This window comes from Abramis brama (assembly GCF_963993115.1).
Source record: "Abramis brama genome assembly, chromosome: 2".
Taxonomy (NCBI): domain Eukaryota; kingdom Metazoa; phylum Chordata; class Actinopteri; order Cypriniformes; family Leuciscidae; genus Abramis; species Abramis brama.
The window spans coordinates 45,209,995-45,229,361 of record NC_139964.1 but is presented as its reverse complement, the minus strand read 5'-3'; the positions used below and the strand labels follow the sequence as shown (position 1 = coordinate 45,229,361).

The window sequence follows — 19,367 nt, the reverse complement described above, 5'->3', positions numbered from 1 at the left end:
TCATTAATGTTAATTAAACAACAAACGAAAAAGAGAAAATCGCTCAATGTTCTTGACTGAATAACTTTGAAATCTTTAATAAGGATTAAGAAAAAAAATGCATAGGCCTATATCATTAATTGAAAAGACCACGTTCTTGTTTCTTAATGAGAAGTGGTTTTATTTAATTTAAGATAAATAAAGACATGTTATATGTCACAGCAGTTAAATCTGTGTCTGTATTGCATGTTCAATCCTTAATATCATTCATATTACCAGGTTAATAATGTTTTCTCCAGGAGTATATTATGAGTTTGGAAATTTATTAATTGATGCATTATAATTGAACTAAACCCGTTAGATTAGAGTAGATTTACTGTAGATTTAGTCGACTAAAATCGTATTATATTTAGTTGTCTAAAACAAACAATTCAGATGACTAAAACTAAATGGTATTTTAATCGGAAGACTTAAACTACAAATAAATACAAATTTGCTGTCAAAATTAACACTGCTCTACTTGCAATATGTTGTTCTACAGAGATACAAGAGAAATTAGTGAGCTTGCAACCATCGAAAAAGAGTAGGAGTTATGGACAGAATTGCTGAATGCCTAGCCACATAAGACCCGTTATGGCACATTTGATTTTTTTGGCCAGTTTGTGACAGGCTCCCAGATTGCATGAAAACCAGCAACATATTGATGGAAAATGGGTATAAGTGTTGCTGGGTTTGTTTTGATTCCTACCTAGCAGAGCAATTTTTTATTTATTTAATGTTAAGGTAAGTATGAGTTCAGTGCAGACTACTCAGTGCCACTCATCTTTATTTCCCTCCAGTAAAGGGCTCAGTACTTTGAAAAAAGCAGATGTCATGTTTTTGTTTTGGACATAACTATGAAATTATTTAATGATCTGCATGAGTTTATTTAGAGCCCTTGTTTAAAATGTTTTAAGTAAGCTGTACATATTTACATTATTGTTTACAGAAGATAGTCTTCTGCTTCAACAAAGGCCTGAGACCTTTACGTACAGGTTCTCTTGTCATTTTGGATGGATCTCTGACCTGTCCTGCTGACCCCACTCTTCCCAATTCACTTGTTTTCATTAATTGCCTAATTTATAATGTTGATATCCCATGTGGTCTATAGACCTGGATGCTAAACAGTCTTAGAGTTTGTTTTTCAAAAATGCACATTTTGTATTTCAGACTATTGTCCTCATGAACATATACCGTAACCCTCAAAACTCTGCCCAATCTGCTGATGGTTTACACTGTAAGTTGTCCCCCCACTCCATTGCAGGAGTCTGCGGCATTGAACATTTCTTTACCACTTCTTTACCATTTCAAACGCATCCGTAACAGTGTTCAATTATTTAATCCCTTTTCAGAAACTATTTTTGGAAAATACACTTTTCACAAATACTTCTAAAATCCTTTAGTTGTTGTACCATGGCCATATGTTTAGAGGGATAATGAAGGTGTAATGAACAGTAATTCCAGGATTTAGATTTTGCTGACACTTTATTTCCACAAGTATGCATCACACTTAAAAACATTTGCTTGGGAATTATATGAGTAATGTATAACAGCGAGACTTATAATGAGATGTAAAGTTGTTTATCAAGGGAACAGACATGGCTTTGACCTCTATTATTATTATGGGTTCAAGCACGAAGTGCTGAAACCCTATTGTAATTGTCCTGATTTTTAAGGGTTCAAGCACGAAGTGCTGAAACCCTATTGTAATTGTGCTGGTTTTTATTATTATTATTCTCCTATAAAACGCATCGTGCAGCCCAAACCGTAAGTGCTGGAGACTTGAAACTTTGCCAGATGGTAGTACAAAAATCGAGGAGAGGTTATCAAATTATGACCCAGATTGGCCCATAGGTGGCGCTATAATGACCAAATTTACTAAATTGCTCATAACTCCTAGACAGTTTGTCCTAGATTCATAACAATAAAAAATTGTTATGGGCAATTTTGTCCAAAACCTACTTTTGCGAACTAGTCCCTGGTTTTTGGCCCAGACCAGACCAGACCAGTCTAGCACAGTTCTCTGGAGTCTCTAGATCAATAATTATCGAAAAAAAGTGGAACTTTTGCATTTGCCTGGCTGTAACAGGGTCATTTAGTAAGGGGGCGGGACAAAAAACACTCCAAAGCCTATACAACCTAAGGGAAAACCCCAAACTTCACAAAAATCGATGAGCATATGTGTCATAGCATGGCGAAGAAGCATGCCGAGTTTCATGCAGATCGGACCATAGGTGGCGCTATAACTGTCCAAAACGTCTCTTCTTATTAGGGGTTCAAGCACGAAGTGCTGAAACCCTATTGTAACTGTCCTGATTTTTATTATTATTCTTCCGCCGTAAAACGCATCGTGCAGCCCAAACCGTAAGTGCTGGAGACTTTGCCAGATGGTAGTACAAAAATCGAGGAGAGGTTATCAAATTATGACCTCGATTGGCCAATAGGTGGCGCTATAGTAAGCAAAATTATGAAATCGCTAATAACTCCTAGACGGTTTGTCGTAGACTCAAGTGTCTTATATCTCTGTAATCCTTGGGTCAAGACGGACAAAACATATATCTCCGATTTCATTTCCGGTATGCAAATTTTTCCGCCATTTTTAATTTTGTCAAAAACCTACTTTTGCAAATTAGTCTGTGATTTTTCGCCCGATCGGAACCAAACCAGTGCAGAAATGTTCTTTGGAGTCTGAAAATTAATAATTATTTGAAAAAAAGTGGAAATTTCCATTCACGGTCGCTAGGGGGTGCAAAATTAACGCTGTGGGAGGAGCCTATTTTACTAAAATGGCTATAACTCAAGTAGTAATTTAGTAAACTTCACCAAACTTGGTACACATATGTAGGAGGTCAATCTGAGGTCACAGTAAAAAAAATGCGTCGATTGGCCACATGGTGGCGCTATAAAACAAAAAAAACGTATAGACACCTGACCGTTATTCCGAATGACTTGAAATTTGGTATGCAGTGTCTTGGCCCAAGGGGCCATGTATGTATAAAAGGATATTGGCGTATCTCGAAAAACATGGCCGCCATTGGCCAATGAGGTTTGAGCACCTATTAAACAAGGTTAACGAAGTCCGATCGGAACGAAACTCAGTGGGCATGTTCGTCTCAAGGCCCTAGAGGTCTGTAAGAATTTTGAAAGAAATCGGCCACTAGTTGGCGCTAACGAGTTTTAAGGCTCTGTAATCACGTGGTGTAACAAATTTCGTCACAAAATGCATATCATTTGATAGACCTCCTCATGTTGAACAACTTTGCCTCAAGAACCACTGCTGTCAATCAAACCGTTCATTAAATATTCACAAATATGTCAAAAACCTACTTTTGCGAACTAGTCCCTGGTTTTTCGCCCAATCGGAACCAGACCAGTCTAGGACAATTATCTGGACTCTCTAGATCAATAATTATCGAAAAAAAGTTGAACTTTTGCATATGGGTGGCTGTAACAGGGTAATTTAGAAAAGGGGCGTGGCAAAATACACTAAAAAGCATATGAATCCCAAATGAAAACTCACAACTTCACAAAAATTGGTGAGCATATGTGACATATCATCATTAACAAGCATGCCAAATTCTATGGAGATCGGACTAAAGGTGGCGCTATAACTGTTAAAAAGCTTTGAAAACCATTTATTCCCTATGGTAAATTGCCTGTATTGGCTCTAAATGGACTTTTCCATCTATTATTTCAGTGGATAAAAGCTTTCTAAATAAATCTTAATGTCTTAAATGCGTATGTGCTTAAAGTCCTTAAATGCTTGAACCCCGCTAAATGCTGCTTGCAGCTTTAATTAGGGGTTCAAGCACGAAGTGCTGAAACCCTATTGTAATTGTCCTGATTTTTATTATTATTATTCTCCTGTAAAACGCATCGTGCAGCCCAAACCGTAAGTGCTGGAGACTTGAAACTTTGCCAGATGGTAGTACAAAAATCGAGGAGAAGTTATCAAATTATGACCCCGATTGGCCAATAGGTGGCGCTATAGTAAGCAAAAGTACGAAATCGCTAATTACTCCTAGACGGTTTGTCGTAGACTCAAGTGTCTTATATCACTGTAATCCTTGGCTCAAGACGGGCAAAACGTATATCTCCGATTTCATTTCCGGTATGCAAATTTTTCCGCCATTTTGAATTTTGTCAAAAACCTACTTTTGCAAAGTAGTCTGTGGTTTTTCGCCCGATCGGAACCAAACAAGTGCAGAAATGTTCTTTAGAGTCTGATTATTAATAATTATCGGAAAAAAAAAGTGGAAATTTCCATTCACGGTTGCTAGCAGACGCAAAATTAACGTTGTGGGAGGAGCCTGTTTTACTAAAATGGCTATAACTCGAGAAGTAAATTAGCTGCCTTCACCAATCTAGATACACATGTGTAGGAGGTCAGTCTGGGGTCACACTAAAAAAATCGCGTCGATTGGCCACATGGTGGCGCTATAACATGAAAGAAACATATAAACACTGGACTTTTTGTCCGAATGACTTGAAATTTGGTATGCAGTGTCTTTGTCCAAGCTGCCATGTATGTCTATGAGGACATTGGCGTATCTCAAAAAACATGGCCGCCATCGGCCAATGAAGTTTGACCACCTATTAGACAAGGTTAATGGAGTCCGATCGGAACGAAACTCAGTAGGCATGTTTGGCTCAAGGCCATAGAGGTCTGTAAAAATTTTGAAAGAAATCGGACACTAGTTGGCGCTAACGAGTTTTAAGGATCTGTAATCACGTGGTGTTACAAATTTCATCAGAAAATGCATATCATTTGATAGATCTCCTCATGCTGAACAACTTTGCCTCTAGAACCATTGCTGTCAATCAAACCGTTCATTAAATATTTGCGAACATGTTAAAAACCTACTTTTGCGAACTAGTCCCTGGTTTTTCGCCCAATCGGAACCAGACCAGTCTAGGACAATTCTCTGGACTCTCTAGATCAATAATTATCGAAAAAAAAGTTGAACTTTTGCATTTGCCTGGCTGTAACAGGGTCATTTAGGAAAGAGGAGGGACAAAAAAACACTCAAAAGCCTATAAATCCTAAACGAAAACTCAGAACTTCACAATAATTGGTGAGCATATGTAACATAACATCATTAACAAGCATGCAAAATGTCATGAAGATCGGACTATAGGTGGCGCTATAACTGTTAAAAAGCTTTGAAAACCATATATTTCCTATGGTAAATTGCTTTGACCAAGTGTCCCAAAAGCCTATATCTTTTAAATGAATGCTATATTCTTAAAAACAAGTCAGAACATGAAATTACTCTTAATAAGCATGAAAAATTTCAGACAGATCAGACAAAATTTGCCTCTATAACAGTTAAAAAGGTGAAAATGATATAACGTCATATTAAGCCAATAAGTGGTATTTTACTGCCCCCTGCTGTCATTTCATCATACTGCTGCCTAATATTGTTATATAATTCATATTTAGACTTTATAAAATCATTATTTTAGCATTTACAATGACATTTTGTCAAAACTCATCTATTGGAGTATTGTGTCACAATTGTGATTGACAATTGTGTCACTGAGATATAGAAATGGAAAACGAAAGTAAAACGGGCATTTAAGCCACGCCCCCGAATACAAATTCACTCATAACTCGAAAACGGAAAGTCGTTGCGCGCTCAAATTTTGATGGTAAGGTCCTCTCCAGGCTCTTGATCGAAACGTGTCGTCACGGGCCTCGGGAGCGCGACCCCCGACTTTGAACAGCCGTAACTCCTGACCCAGACCACCCCGAACCTTGTGTGAGAGCTCGTTGGAAAGGGCCCGTCGTTGGCTAGCTTTGAACAGTCATAAGTCCCGGCCCTAATCGCCCAAAAACAAAGTGATGGTGTCATTCAACAGGGCTCCTCGAGCACTATCTATGCTCTGAGTTTCAGAATATTTCGCGTTCTGGTTCCCGAGATATAAGTGAAAAACCAAATTCCCATTCATTCACTCATTCATTCAAACACTTCAATTGTAAAATGCAAGCTATAATACCACTTTTGTCCACTTGAGGGAGCAGTAGGATTACACATTACGTTTTCATTAGCTTTCAGTATTGGGAAACAAACAAATGCTTTAAACAGCAATCTTTTTTATTATAATTGGACTGTAGCTATCGATTATTTTAGTAATCGAGTATTCTATTCAAGTAATCGGATAAAAAAATTGTGGTAAAAAATAGATTCAAGTTAACAACAGCCTTTAAAATTACTTAAAATACAAATATATAATAACAAGCCACAATAATTGGTTCAAGTAAAGTATCAAAGTAAGTAATTATATTGGTTTTACTGAAGAACACTGTTAAAATATACCCATGTAAAATAAATTATATAAACTAATATAAACATAACTTATGTACATAAATAACAAATGCCTGCAGAGGGCGCCAGCGGCCTGGTTGTTGTTACACTAAGCCTGGCATTATCAAATCCTTGTTTAATATTGTCCAAACAATTAATTCAAATGTCAACTTAACCTTTAATATTTGGCCACTTCTGTACGATAGAAATGCTACAGTCACTGTAATTTCTTGAACGAGAACATGTGCACATCAAAACACGCAAACTCAGAGCAAGAGTTTAAACTTATATTTTGAAATCGCAATGTTTAAACTTTTATTTTGAAATTGCGATGAACAGCAGTTTGAGAAACCCAGATGTGCTCCACAAATGATAACAGTGCAACTATGAAACACAAACTGCGTCCGACTTGCGTTCCCATATTTGCACGTCATTGGAAACCTAAACAAACAGCACTGCAGAGACTGAGTTTGCTTGGAGCAGCGTTTACTGTGGACGGAGCTGAGGTAATTTTAACATGTAGGCTAATCTGCACTCATGTAATTGAAGCGTCTTCTCTGTGAAAAAAACAAACAAACAAAAAACAGAGGATATATTTATTTAACTGAATCACAGCCTTTGTGATTTCACAATGGCACTATGCTAAATTATGACTGTACATGGTGGGCTCCAGACTGCGACCAATTGGTCCAATTGGCGCTGGCTCGACCACAACGTTGCCGAGCAAGATCCAGTGAAGATCCAGTGGAGATCCAGTGAAGAAATCCATTGAATTCGCCTCAGAATTAATAACATAATCAGATATCAGATCAAACAGCGCTGATGTGGAAACCAGGAGAAACACTGGGCTTTCAGACCACAAATCAGCGACATTCACCATGGATTTAATGTAGTAACTGTAACCATAATGTGACAGAAATAGTCAAACGCTTACAAGTACTAACTGTTAGGCTACTCATCTTTTTCCAGCACTTCAAAACTATCATATAGAAATGTTATTTTTAATGTGATGACCAACACATTTTTTTTGTTCATCCTTCAAAAATGGTCTTATTTAAACTCTTATTTATACACTTATTTAAAAATAATAAAATAAATAAATTACCATTGTAAACAGTAGGATGCTTATTGGCTATTTTCACTCCCTAATATAATTTATTTCACTCGGTTTGCTTTTTAATTAATATTAAGACATTATGAATGATAATAATTAAAGTTAATTTCATCTACACCCTAAACTAAGCTTAGTGCTTTATTGTCAGCCCCAGTGCTACCAGATATTTTTTTGTAAAACTCAGTGTCTGCGGTGCCACTGCCCTCAGATGTTAGTCTGGTGCCTGTGAACTTAAAATAAAACTGCACATTGTAATATCTGTACATTAAGTCTATTTATTATTAAATAATAAATAAATAATTTGTCAGTAGTTATTTTGGGGGAAATTTGAATAATTGCATTGCAAGTTGATTTAAGGTGTGCCCCTAAATTTTCAGTCAGGGGCTACAGCGCTCCTAGTAAAAAAAGTTAGTCTGGAGCCCTGTTTAAATATCGCGTTGTCCTAGAAAACTGTAATTCTGCGGTTGTTGGATTCTCATCTGTGGAATGCACCACTTTCAGTATTTTGCCAATTACTCGAGGGGTAAATTGCAATCAAGGATTTTTTTTAATCGAGTACTTGACTATAATCGAGGAATCTTTACAGCCCTATACTGGTAACATAGTTTTGTATTATTAGATCACAAAGAAATGCCTATTTTTATACAATTAAATATATTTTCTCAATAACATATCCAAAAAGCATATTTGTGTGTGTGTGTGTGTGTAAGCATGCATTATTGAGTTAACATGGAAAGACTGGTTTGATTTAGTGCAGAAAACTGGTGCAAATCATGAAGTTTAAAGTGAAAGTGAGCCAATAAGTGGTCTTCTACTGGCTTCTGCTGGCCATTCTACTTATTAATGAAGTCTTTTCACATGTGCTTTTAGATTCATTCATATTTAGAGTAGACACAAAAAAAAAATCACTTGTATAACAATAACTATTATAACACAATCATATTTTGTCAGTGTTTATCACTTCATTTGCACTGACACTTCACATAATTGCTAGTAATGTGGTAAATCATGGTAAATCACGCTAGAAACATGGTAAGTCATAGTAAATAATAGTAGAATGTGGTGTATCAAGGTAAATCATGTAAGAATCCTAGTAAATCATTCTAGAACGTGGTATATCATGCTAGAACATGGTAAATCATGGTAAACTATGCTAGAACAGGGCAAATCATGGTAAACCATCATAAATCATGATGAACTATGGTAAATCATTTTAGAATGTGGTATATCATGGTAAATCATGCTAGAACATGATCTTTTCCATCTATGATGTCAGTGGTTACATGCTTGCTAAATAAAACTTAATAACTTTTTATGCTTTTGTGCTTTAAGGCCTTAATTGCTTGAACCCCGATAAATGCTGCTTGCAGCTTTAATTAGGGGTTCAAGCACGAAGTGCTGAAACCCTATTGTAATTGCCCTGATTTTTATTAGGGGTTCAAGCACGAAGTGCTGAAACCCTATTGTAATTGTGCTGATTTTTATTATTTTTCTTCTGCCGTAAAACGCATCGTGCAGCCTAAACCGTAAGAGCTGGAGACTTGAAACTTTGTCAAATGGTAGTACAAAAATCGAGGAGAAGTTCAGAGAGTATGACTCCGATTGGCCCATAGGTGGCGCTATAGCGACCAAAAGCGCGAAACTGCTCATAACTCCTAGACCATATGTCGTAGACTCAAGTGTCTTATATCATTGGAAAGCTGGAACCCTGAAGAACAAAACGTATATCTCCGATTTCATTTCCGGTATGCAAATTTTTCCGCCATTTTGAATTTTGTCAAAAACCTACTTTTGCGAACTAGTCCTAGGTTTTTCGCCCGATCGGAACCAAACCAGTGCAGAAATGTTCTCTGGAGTCTGAATATCAATAATTATCGAAAAAAAGTTGAAATTTCGATTCACGGTCGCTAGGGGGCGCAAAACTAATGTTGTGGGAGGAGCCTATTTTACTAAAATGGCTATAACTCAAGATGTAAATGAGGTATCTTCACCAAACTTGGTACACATGTGTATGATTTCAATCTGGGGTCACAGTAAAAAAATCGCGACGATTGGCCTCATGGTGGCGCTATAAAATGAAAAAAACATAAAACAGGCTATAACCACCTGACCGTTAGTCCGATTGACTTGAAAATTGGTATGCAGTGTCTTGGTCCAAGGTGCCATGTATGTGTATGAGGACATTGGCGTATCTCAAAAAACATGGCCGCCATCGGCCAATGAAGTTTGAGCACCTATTAGACAAGGTTAACGGAGGCCGATCGGAACGAAACTCAATGGGCATGTTCGGCTCATGGCCCTAGAGGTCTGTAAGAATTTTGAAAGAAATTGGCCACTAGTTGGCGCTAACGAGTTTTATGGCTCTGTAATCACGTGGTGTTACACTTATCATCACAAAATGCATATCATTTGATAGATCTGCTTATGCTGAACAACTTTGCCTCTAGAACCATTGCTGTCAATCAAACAGTTTATTAATTATTCACGAATATGTTAAAAACCTACTTTTGCGAACTAGTCCCTGGTTTTTTGCCCGATCGGAACCAAACGAGTCGAGGACAATTCTCTGGACTCTCTAGATCAATAATTATCAAAAAAAAGTTGAACTTTTGCATTTGGATGGCTGTAATAGGGTCATTTATAAAATGGGCGTGGCAAGAAACACTAAAAAGCCTATAAATCCTAAATGAAAACTCAGAACTTCACAAAATTGGTGAGCATATGTGACATAACATCATTAACAAGCATGCCAAATTTTTTGGAGATCGGACCAAAGGTGGCGCTATAACTGTTAAAAAGCTTTAAAACCATATATTTCTTATGGTACATTGCCTGTATTGGCTGTTACCGTTCATTAAATATTCGTAATTATGTTAAAAACCTACTTTTGCGAACTAGTCCTAGGTTTTTCGCCCGATCGGAACCAAACAAGTCTAGGACAATTCTATGGACTCTCTAGATAAATAATTATCAAAAAAAAGTTGAACTTTAGCATTTTTCGCATGGGTATATTGGGTCATAAAGAAAATGGGCGTGGCACAATGCACTCAAAAGCCTATAAATCCTAAACGAAAATTCAGAACTTCACAAAAATTGGTGAACATATGTGCCATAACATTCTGAACAAGCATGTAAAATTTCATGAAGATCGGACGATAGGTGGCGCTATAACTGTTAAAAAGCTTTGAAAACCATATATTTCCTATGGTAAATTGCCTGTTTTGGCTGTAAATGGTCTTTTCCATCTATTATTTCAGTGGTTAGAAGCTTTCCAAATAAAACTTAATGTCTTAAATGCTTATGTGCTTAAAGGCCTTAAATGCTTGAACCCCGATAAATGCTGCTTGCAGCTTTAATTAGGGGTTCAAGCACGAAGTGCTGAAACCCTATTGTAATTGCTCTGATTTTTAGGGGTTCAAGCACGAAGTGCTGAAACCCTATTGTATTTGTAAGGATTTTTATTATTATTATTATTATTCTTCTCCGCTAAAACGCATCGTGCAGCCCAAACCGTAAGTGCTAGAGACTTGAAACTTGGCCACAAGGTAGTACAAAAATCGAGGAGAGGTTATCAAAGTATGAGCCCGATTGGCCTATAGGTGGCGCTATAGCGCAAAAAACAAAAAAAATCCACTATTTTGCTCATATCTCAATAACCATTTGTCCCAGCTTCAAGTGTCATACATCATTGGAATCCTTGGCTCAAGCCGAACAAAGAATATAGGAGGTATTTCATTTCCGGTATGCAAATTTTTCCGCCATATTGGATTTTGTTCAAAACCTACTTTTGCAAACTAGTCCCTGGTTTTTCGCCCGATCGGAACCAAACCAGTGCAGAAATGTTCTCTGGAGTCTGAATATCAATAATTATCGAAAAAAAGTTGAAATTTCGATACATGGTTGCTATGAGGTGTCAAAACGTTCGCAGGAGGCGGAGCTAATTTTACTAAAATGGCTATAACTCGGGAACGCAATGAGATATTTTCACCAAACTCGGTACACATATGTATGAGCTCAATCTGGGGTCACAGTAAAAAAATCGCGACGATTGAACACTAGATGGCGCTATAACATGAAAAAAACATGAAAAGGGCTATAACCACCTGACCGTTAGTCCGATTGACTTGAAAATTGGTATGCAGTGTCTTGGTCCAAGGTGCCATGTATGTCTATGAGGACATTGGCATATCTTGAAAAACATGGCCGCCATTGGCCAATGAAGTTGAGCACCTATTAGACAAGGTTAACGGAGACCGATCGAAACGAAACTCGATGGGCATGTTCAACTTATGGTTCTAGAGGTCTGTAAGAATTTTGAAAGAAATCGGCCACTAGTTGGCGCTAACGAGTTTTATGACTCTGTAATCACGTGGTGTTACACTCATCCACACAATATGCATATCATTTGATAGATCTCCTCATGGAGAACAACTTTGCCTCAAGAACCATTGCTGTCAATCAAACCATTCATTAAATATTCAGAATTATGTTAAAAACCTACTTTTGCGAACTAGTCCCTGGTTTTTCGCCCGATCAGAACCAGACCATTCTAGGACAATTCTCTGGACTCTCTAGATCAATAATTATCAAAAAGAAGTTGAAATTTTGCTTTTGATTGGCTATAAGAGGGTCATTTAGAAAATAGGCATGTCCTAATACACTCAAACGTCTATAAATCCTAAATAAAAAGTCAGAATTTCACAAAAATTGATGAGCATATGTGACATAACATGCTAACGAAGCATGGACATTTTTATGGAGATCGGACCATAGGTGGCGCTATAACTGTTAAAATGCTTTAAAACCATATATTTCCTATGGTAAATTGCCTGTATTGGCTGTAAATGGTGTTTTCCATCTGTGCTCATATAATGTTCATATAATAATGTTCAAAACCAGTGCAGTGCAATTATCTGTACTCAATAATTATCAGAAAAATTATAACTTCTTCATTTGGATTAATAATTAATAATTAATAATAGGGTCACTTCAATATGTAGCCTTGACCAAGTGTCCACAAAAGCCTATATCTCTAATATGAATGATCAGACCTTAAAAACAAGTCAGAACAAGCATGAAAAAGACAGATCGGACAAAATTTGCCTCTATAACAGTTAATAAAAAAGGTGAATATGAATAACATAGCATATTAAGCCAATAAGTGGTATTTTACTGCCCCCTGCTGTCATTTCATCATACTACTCTCTAATATTGTTCTATAATTCATATTTAGACTTTATAAAATCATTATTTTAACATTTACAATCACATTTTGTCAAAATTAATCTATTGTTATATTACTATTGACAACTGAGTCACAAGTGAATACTGAAACCGAAAGTAAAACGGCATTTACGCCACGTCCCCGAATACAAATTCACTCATAACTCGAAAACGGAAAGTCGTTGCGCGCTCAAATTTTGATGGTAAGGTCCTCTCCAGGCTCTTGATCGAAACGTGTTGTCGCGGGCCTGAATGATAGTCTCATTCAACAGGGCTCCTCGAGCACTATCTATGCTCTGAGTTTCAGAATTTTTCGCGTTCTGGTTACCGAGATATAAGTGAAAAACCAAATTCCCATTCATTCACTCATTCATTCAAACACTTCAATTGTAAAATGTAAGTTATAATACCACTTTTGTCCACTTGAGGGAGCAGCAAGATTACATATGATCTTTTCATTAGCTTTCAGTATTGGGAAACAAACAAATGCTTTAAAAAGCAATCTTTTTTATTATGATAGGGCTGTAGCTATCGATTATTTTAGTAATCGAGTATTCTATTCAAGTAATCGGATAAAAAAATGTGGTAAAAAATAGATTCAAGTTAACAACAGCCTTTAAAATGCCTTAAAATACAAATATATAATAACAAGCAATAATGATTGGTTCAAGTAAAGTATCAAAGTAAGTAATTATATGGGTTTTATTGAACAACACTGTTAAAATATACCCATGTAAAATAAATTATATAAACTAATATAAACATAACTTATGTACATGAATAACAAATGCCTGCAGAGGGCACCAGCGGCCTGGTTGTTGTTACACTAAGGCATTATAAAATCCTTGTTTATTGGCCAAACAACATTAAATTCAAATGTCAACTTAAGCTTTAATATTTGGCCACTTCTGTACGATAGAAATGCTACAGCCACTGTAATTTCTTGAACAAGAACATGTGCACATCAAAACATGCAAACTCAGAGTGAGAGTTTAAACTTTTATTTTGAAATCGCGATGTTTAAACTTTTATTTTGAAACGAGATGAACAGCAATTTGAGAAACCGAGAAGCAGTTTGAGAAACCCGAGACGCGCTCCACAAATATAAATGATAACAGTACAACTATGAAACACGTCTGACTTGCGTTCCCAAATGCACGTTATTGGAAACGTAAACAAACAGCACTGCAGAGACTGAGTTTGCTTGGAGCAGCGTTTACTGTGGATGGAGCTGAGGTAATTTTAACATGTAATCTGCACTCATGTAATTAAAGCATCTTCTCTGTGAAAAAACAAAAACAAAAACAGAGGATATATTTATTTAACTGAATCACAGCCTTTGTGATTTCACAATAGCACTATGCTATATAATGACTGTGTAAATGGTTTTAAATACATCGCGTTGTCTTAGAAAACTGTGTAATTCTGTGGTTGATGGATTCTCGTTTGTGGAATGCACCACTTCCGGTAAATTGCAATCGAGGATTTTTTTAAATCGAGTACTTGACTTTAAAGGGGTCATATAATGCCATTTTTGTACAAGCTAATATGATTCTTTAGGGTCTAAATTAAAAGTTTGTAATATACTTCAATTAAAAATTCTCATTAGTATTGTAAGATAACACTAATTTTACCTGGTCAAAAACAGCTCTGTTTTCAGCACGGCATTTAAGTGCATGTGTCTTTAAATGATAATGAGCTTTGCTCACCCCGCCCCTCTGTTCTGTTTGACACCGTTTCTAACACAATAACCATAACGCGTTGTTCATTAACGTGGGATTATGAATTATATTGAGAACGTCGTACATAGAAAACATGTCGTAATGTACTCTGAGTGTAAACAGCCGCATTCACCGTGAAGCGTGCAGCAAGCGATTTGCAAAGATTAATATAAAGATTTAGCCTGGCAAGCCAGACTAAATCAAGATGTTTAGTCTGGCAACTCACCATAGACACGCTCACTCCGAGGGGCGGGATAAACGGCTGTCTTTCAAATTCCCTCTGCACGCAATAGGACAGCTAGTGTTGCTTTCGTCAACGAAAATTATGACGAAATATTGTCGTCAACGAACCGTTATCACCTGACGAAAACGAGACGAGACTAGACGTAAATGCATGGTCATGTGACGATGACTAAAATACATGTATAATGCAATATCGTTGACGAATAAAAACGAGACTAAATGTGGTTTAAAAAATAAAAACTATGCTAAAATGTCTCTTCATTTTCGTTGACCAAAACGAGACGAGACGAAATGTAACGTCACGACGAATGAGAGAGTTGTGCGTGAACCCATAGCTTTGTCGGCTTTAAATTCTGGATTGCGATCTGGTCACCCGATTATCAGCGAATTTAACCATATATTACTCCATTAGTTATTCTATTAAAATGTCTCATTGATATATTTGACACATTCCTAATCATTACTTTTGCTGGTTCTTTGTGACAGCTGTTATTGGCAGCGTCTCTTGTTACATGAACACGTCACCGCATCAGCGCCAGAACATGGAGATTTTATTTTAGAGTATAATCGCACAACCTATTCGATATTTTATAATTAAATAAACTAATCGAATATCCAAAAATCGTGACTCATCCCTGCATGGAATCTCTTGTTTCTTTTCCCAAATCTCACCCATTTTCTAAAGGTATTATAAACGTTTCTTAGTTCGCTTCTAATTAGGCCTATTATATTCGTATTCTTTACTGTGGTAAAGTAGAAAAACGCTGTAGGACAGATAGCCTACATTTGTACTTGCATGTCAAATTCTTTTTAACACAGTTTGTGCTTGTTATATTAGACATTGGGCGCGAGTTTAGTTGTAAAGCGCGTTTGACACGTGTGGGTGATTTTTAGTTTCACTTTCTCTGGCAGCGCAATCTCAAACACAGCCTAAATATCTCGCCCTTGTGGAGGATAAAATTCGCTCTTCAAACCAATTTACATCAAGTAGAAAACACGAAGATATCATAAAGAGATCGATATCTTCGTGTTTTCCTGCTCGTGTCCCACATCCAAAGCGCAGAGTGTATTTTTTTTAATAACCCCCCAACCACCGCCGGTAGTTGGTCCATTACCGCGGTGGTAAAAAAACCTGCCACCGTCACAGCTCTAAATATAGGCCTACTAAATAGCCTATAATAAGCCTTGTTTGAAATTCTATATTGACTGGGTTAAATAAAATCGCATTACTAAAAAGAGACTAAAATACAATTTTCATTGACTAAAACTAGACTAAAATGTCATCAGTTTTCGTCGACTAAAACTAGACTAAAATGTCATCAGTTTTCGTTGACTAAAACTAGACTAAAATGTCATCAGTTTTCGTCGACTAAAACTTGACTAGACTAAAAAGAGTATGAATGTGACTAAAACTAATAAAAACTAAAATGACAGCCTGACACAAAGACTAGACTAAAACTAAAATTAAAACAGGCCGCCAAAAACAACACTAAGGACAGCGCTTCAACCAACCAGAGCGTTTTCCCAACAGCGGAGCTAGTTGATAGATTCATTCAACTTTTGCCATATCTGGCCGGCAAAACGACGAACACATCTTCCTTTTTTAAAGAATGTTCTTTGCTCTTTTCTTAAAGAAAAACTTAACTCCAAGTCCTCCAGAGTCGCGGACAAAGCCGATTCGAAAGACTGTTCTCCAGCAGCCGTCATTCTTTGTTTTCAAGTCGCAGGCAGGTAACCGTCGCAACTCTGTCGTCATATGTTAAGCCCGCCCCGCCTACTCTATAAGCGACGTGATTGGCCTGACCCAATTTAGGTTTTTGCAGCTAGAAGGTCTATTGAGAGTTGCTAGACCCACCTGGCTGCAAAATACATTTTGCTGCCGCTAGGGTGCGTCTAGATTTCTAGGCTAATAAAGATTAATATAAAGGTTAATAAAACGTTACACTCACTTCTTCTTCTGGAGGTACAGCAGGAAAACGAATAGTTGGTACCAATCCTATTTTCAGGAGCAGCTTCTTAGCAAAACCAGTTTTACTGACCCTCCTTTGTAAAGCTGTCTGGTGTGAAATGATTTGCGCAAACATGAAAGCATGGACGTTGATCGTGGGGAATCCCTGCGTCAATGCTTTGGGAATATTACATCAAAACATCAAAATGACTTAGACGCCATTCTTCTCCAGCATATCAATGCACTATGATGATAGACAGCTCGCTCACGGTCTGTGTTGAAACGCTGCTGTCAATCACAACCGTGGGAGGGGCGTCGATTTTGTGACGTCACAAAATCAAACGGCTTGATTTCAGAAAGTGTAGAACATATAAGGAGATTTTTAAAAAAAAACACTGGATGGATTTTTATCATTTTATGATGGTTGTGTACAGGCACTGCCAACGCACATTTCAGTACAATCAACTTGTAAAAGTGCATGTACCAGTAGGCCTATATGACCCCTTTAATCGAGGAGTCGTTACAGCCCTATACTGGTAATATAGTTTTATATTATTAGATCACAAAGAAATGCCTATAGACAAATAAATATACTTTCTCAATAACATATCCTAAAAACAAATTTGTATTTGTGTGTGTATGTTTGTGTGTGTGTGTGTGTGTGTGTGTGTGTGTGTGTGTGTGTAAGCATGCATTATTGAGTTAACATTGAAAAACTGGTTTGCTTTAGTGCAGAAAACTGGTTAAAATCATGAAGTTTAAAGTGAAACTGAGCCAATAAGTGGTCTTTTACTGCCCTCTGCTGGCCATTCTACTTATTAATGAAGTCTTTTCACATGTGATTTTGCATCATTCATATTTAGACACTTAAAAATCACTTATATAACAATAACTATTATAACACAATCATATCAGTGTTTATCACTTCATTTGCACTGACACTTCACATAATTGCTAGTAATGTGGTAAATCATAGTAAATAATACTAGAATGTGGTGTATCAAGGTAAATCATGCTAGAATCCTGGTAAATCATTCTAGAACGTGGTATATCATGGTAAATCATGCTAGAACATTGTCTTTTCCATCTATGATGTCAGTGGTTACATGCTTGCTAAATATAACTTTGTAACTTTTGATGCTTTTGTGCTTAAAGTCCTTAACGGCCTTAACTGCTTGAACCCCGATAAATGCTGCTTGCAGCTTTAATTATTATTATTATTTTCCCCTAAAACGCATCGTGCAGCCCAAACCGTAAATGCTGGAGACTTGAAACTCAGCCAAATGGTAGTCCTCAATTTGGGGAGAACCTATCAAAGTATGACCCCGATTGGTCAATAGGTGGCGCTATAGCAAGCAAAAGTATGAAATCAGCCATAACTCCTAGACGATTTGTCATAGAATCAAGTGTCTTATATCACTGTAATCCTTGGCTCAAGACGGTCAAAACGTATATCTCCGATTTCATTTCCGCCTGGGAAAATTTTCCGCCATTTTGAATTTTCTCAAAAACCTACTTTTGCGAACTAGTCCTAGGTTTTTCGTCCGATTGGAACCAAACCAGTGCAGAAATGTTCTCTGGAGTCTGAATATCAATAATTATCGAAAAAAAGTTGAAATTTCGATTCACGGTCGCTAGGGGGTGCCAAAACGTACGTTGTTTGAGGAGCCTATTTTACTAAAACGGCTATAACTCGAGAAATAAATGAGGTATCTTCACCAAACTCGGTACACATGTGTAATAGTTCAATTTGAGGTCACAGTAAAAAAATCGCGACGATTGAACAGTAGGTGGCGCTATAACTTGAAAAAAACATGAAAAGGGCTATAACCACCTGACCGTTTGTCCGATTGACTTGGAAATTGGTATGCAGTGTCTTGGTCCAAGGTGCCATGTATGCCTATGAGGACATTGACGTATCTCAAAAAACATGGCCGCCATCGGCCAATGAAGTTTGAGCACCTATTAGACAAGGTTAACGGAGGCTGATCGGAACGAAACTCGATGGGCATGTTCGACTCATGGCCCAAGAGGTCTGTAAGAATTTTGAAAGAAATCGGCCACTAGTTGGCGCTAACGAGTTTTTTCGGCTCTGTAATCACGTGGTGTTGCATACATCCACACAATATGCATATCAGTTGATAGATCTCCTCATACTGAACAACTTTGCCTCAAGAACCATTGCTGTCAATCAAACCGTTCATTTAATATTTGCAAACATGTTAAAAACCTACTTTTGCGAACTAGTCCTAGGTTTTTTGCCCAATCGGAACCAAACCAGTCTAGGACAATTCTCTGGACTCTCTAGATCAATAATTATCAAAAAAAAGTTGAACTTTTGCATTTGGATGGCTGTAATAGGGTCATTTATAAAATGGGTGTGGCAAAATACACTAAAAAGCCTATAAATCCTAAATGAAAACTCAAAACTTCACAAAAATTGGTGAGCATATGTGACATAACATCATTAACAAGCATGCCAAATTTTATGGACATCAGACCAAAGGTGGCACTATAACTGTTAAAAAGCTTTAAAACCACATATTTCCTATGGTAAATTGCCTGTATTGGCTGTAAATGGACTTTTCAATCTATTATTTCAGTGGTTAAAAGCTTTCTAAATAAATCTTAATGTCTTAAATGCTTATGTGCTTAAAGGCCTTAAATGCTTGAACCCCGATAAATGCTGCTTGCAGCTTTAATTATTAGGGGTTCAAGCACGAAGTGCTGAAACCCTATTGTAATTGTACTGATTTTTAGGGGTTCAAGCACGAAGTGCTGAAACCCTATTG

The 19,367-nt window shown here is 37.0% G+C and overlaps 1 protein-coding gene across 10 annotated transcripts in view; it reads left to right on the top strand.

Moving 5' to 3' along the window:
- Window positions 1-19,367, top strand: part of LOC311078291 (splicing factor U2AF 35 kDa subunit-like) — a 40,851-nt gene that overhangs the window by 14,326 nt on the left and 7,158 nt on the right. For 2 of the 10 annotated variants that reach the window (XM_084107013.1, XM_084107016.1), the window contains one exon: window positions 1,189-1,255. The exons of the other annotated variants lie outside the window; for them this stretch is intronic. In XM_084107013.1, coding sequence (XP_083963139.1) covers window positions 1,189-1,255 — 67 coding nt within the window. The remainder of the gene's footprint in view (window positions 1-1,188; window positions 1,256-19,367) is intronic. 10 annotated transcript variants of the gene reach the window in all.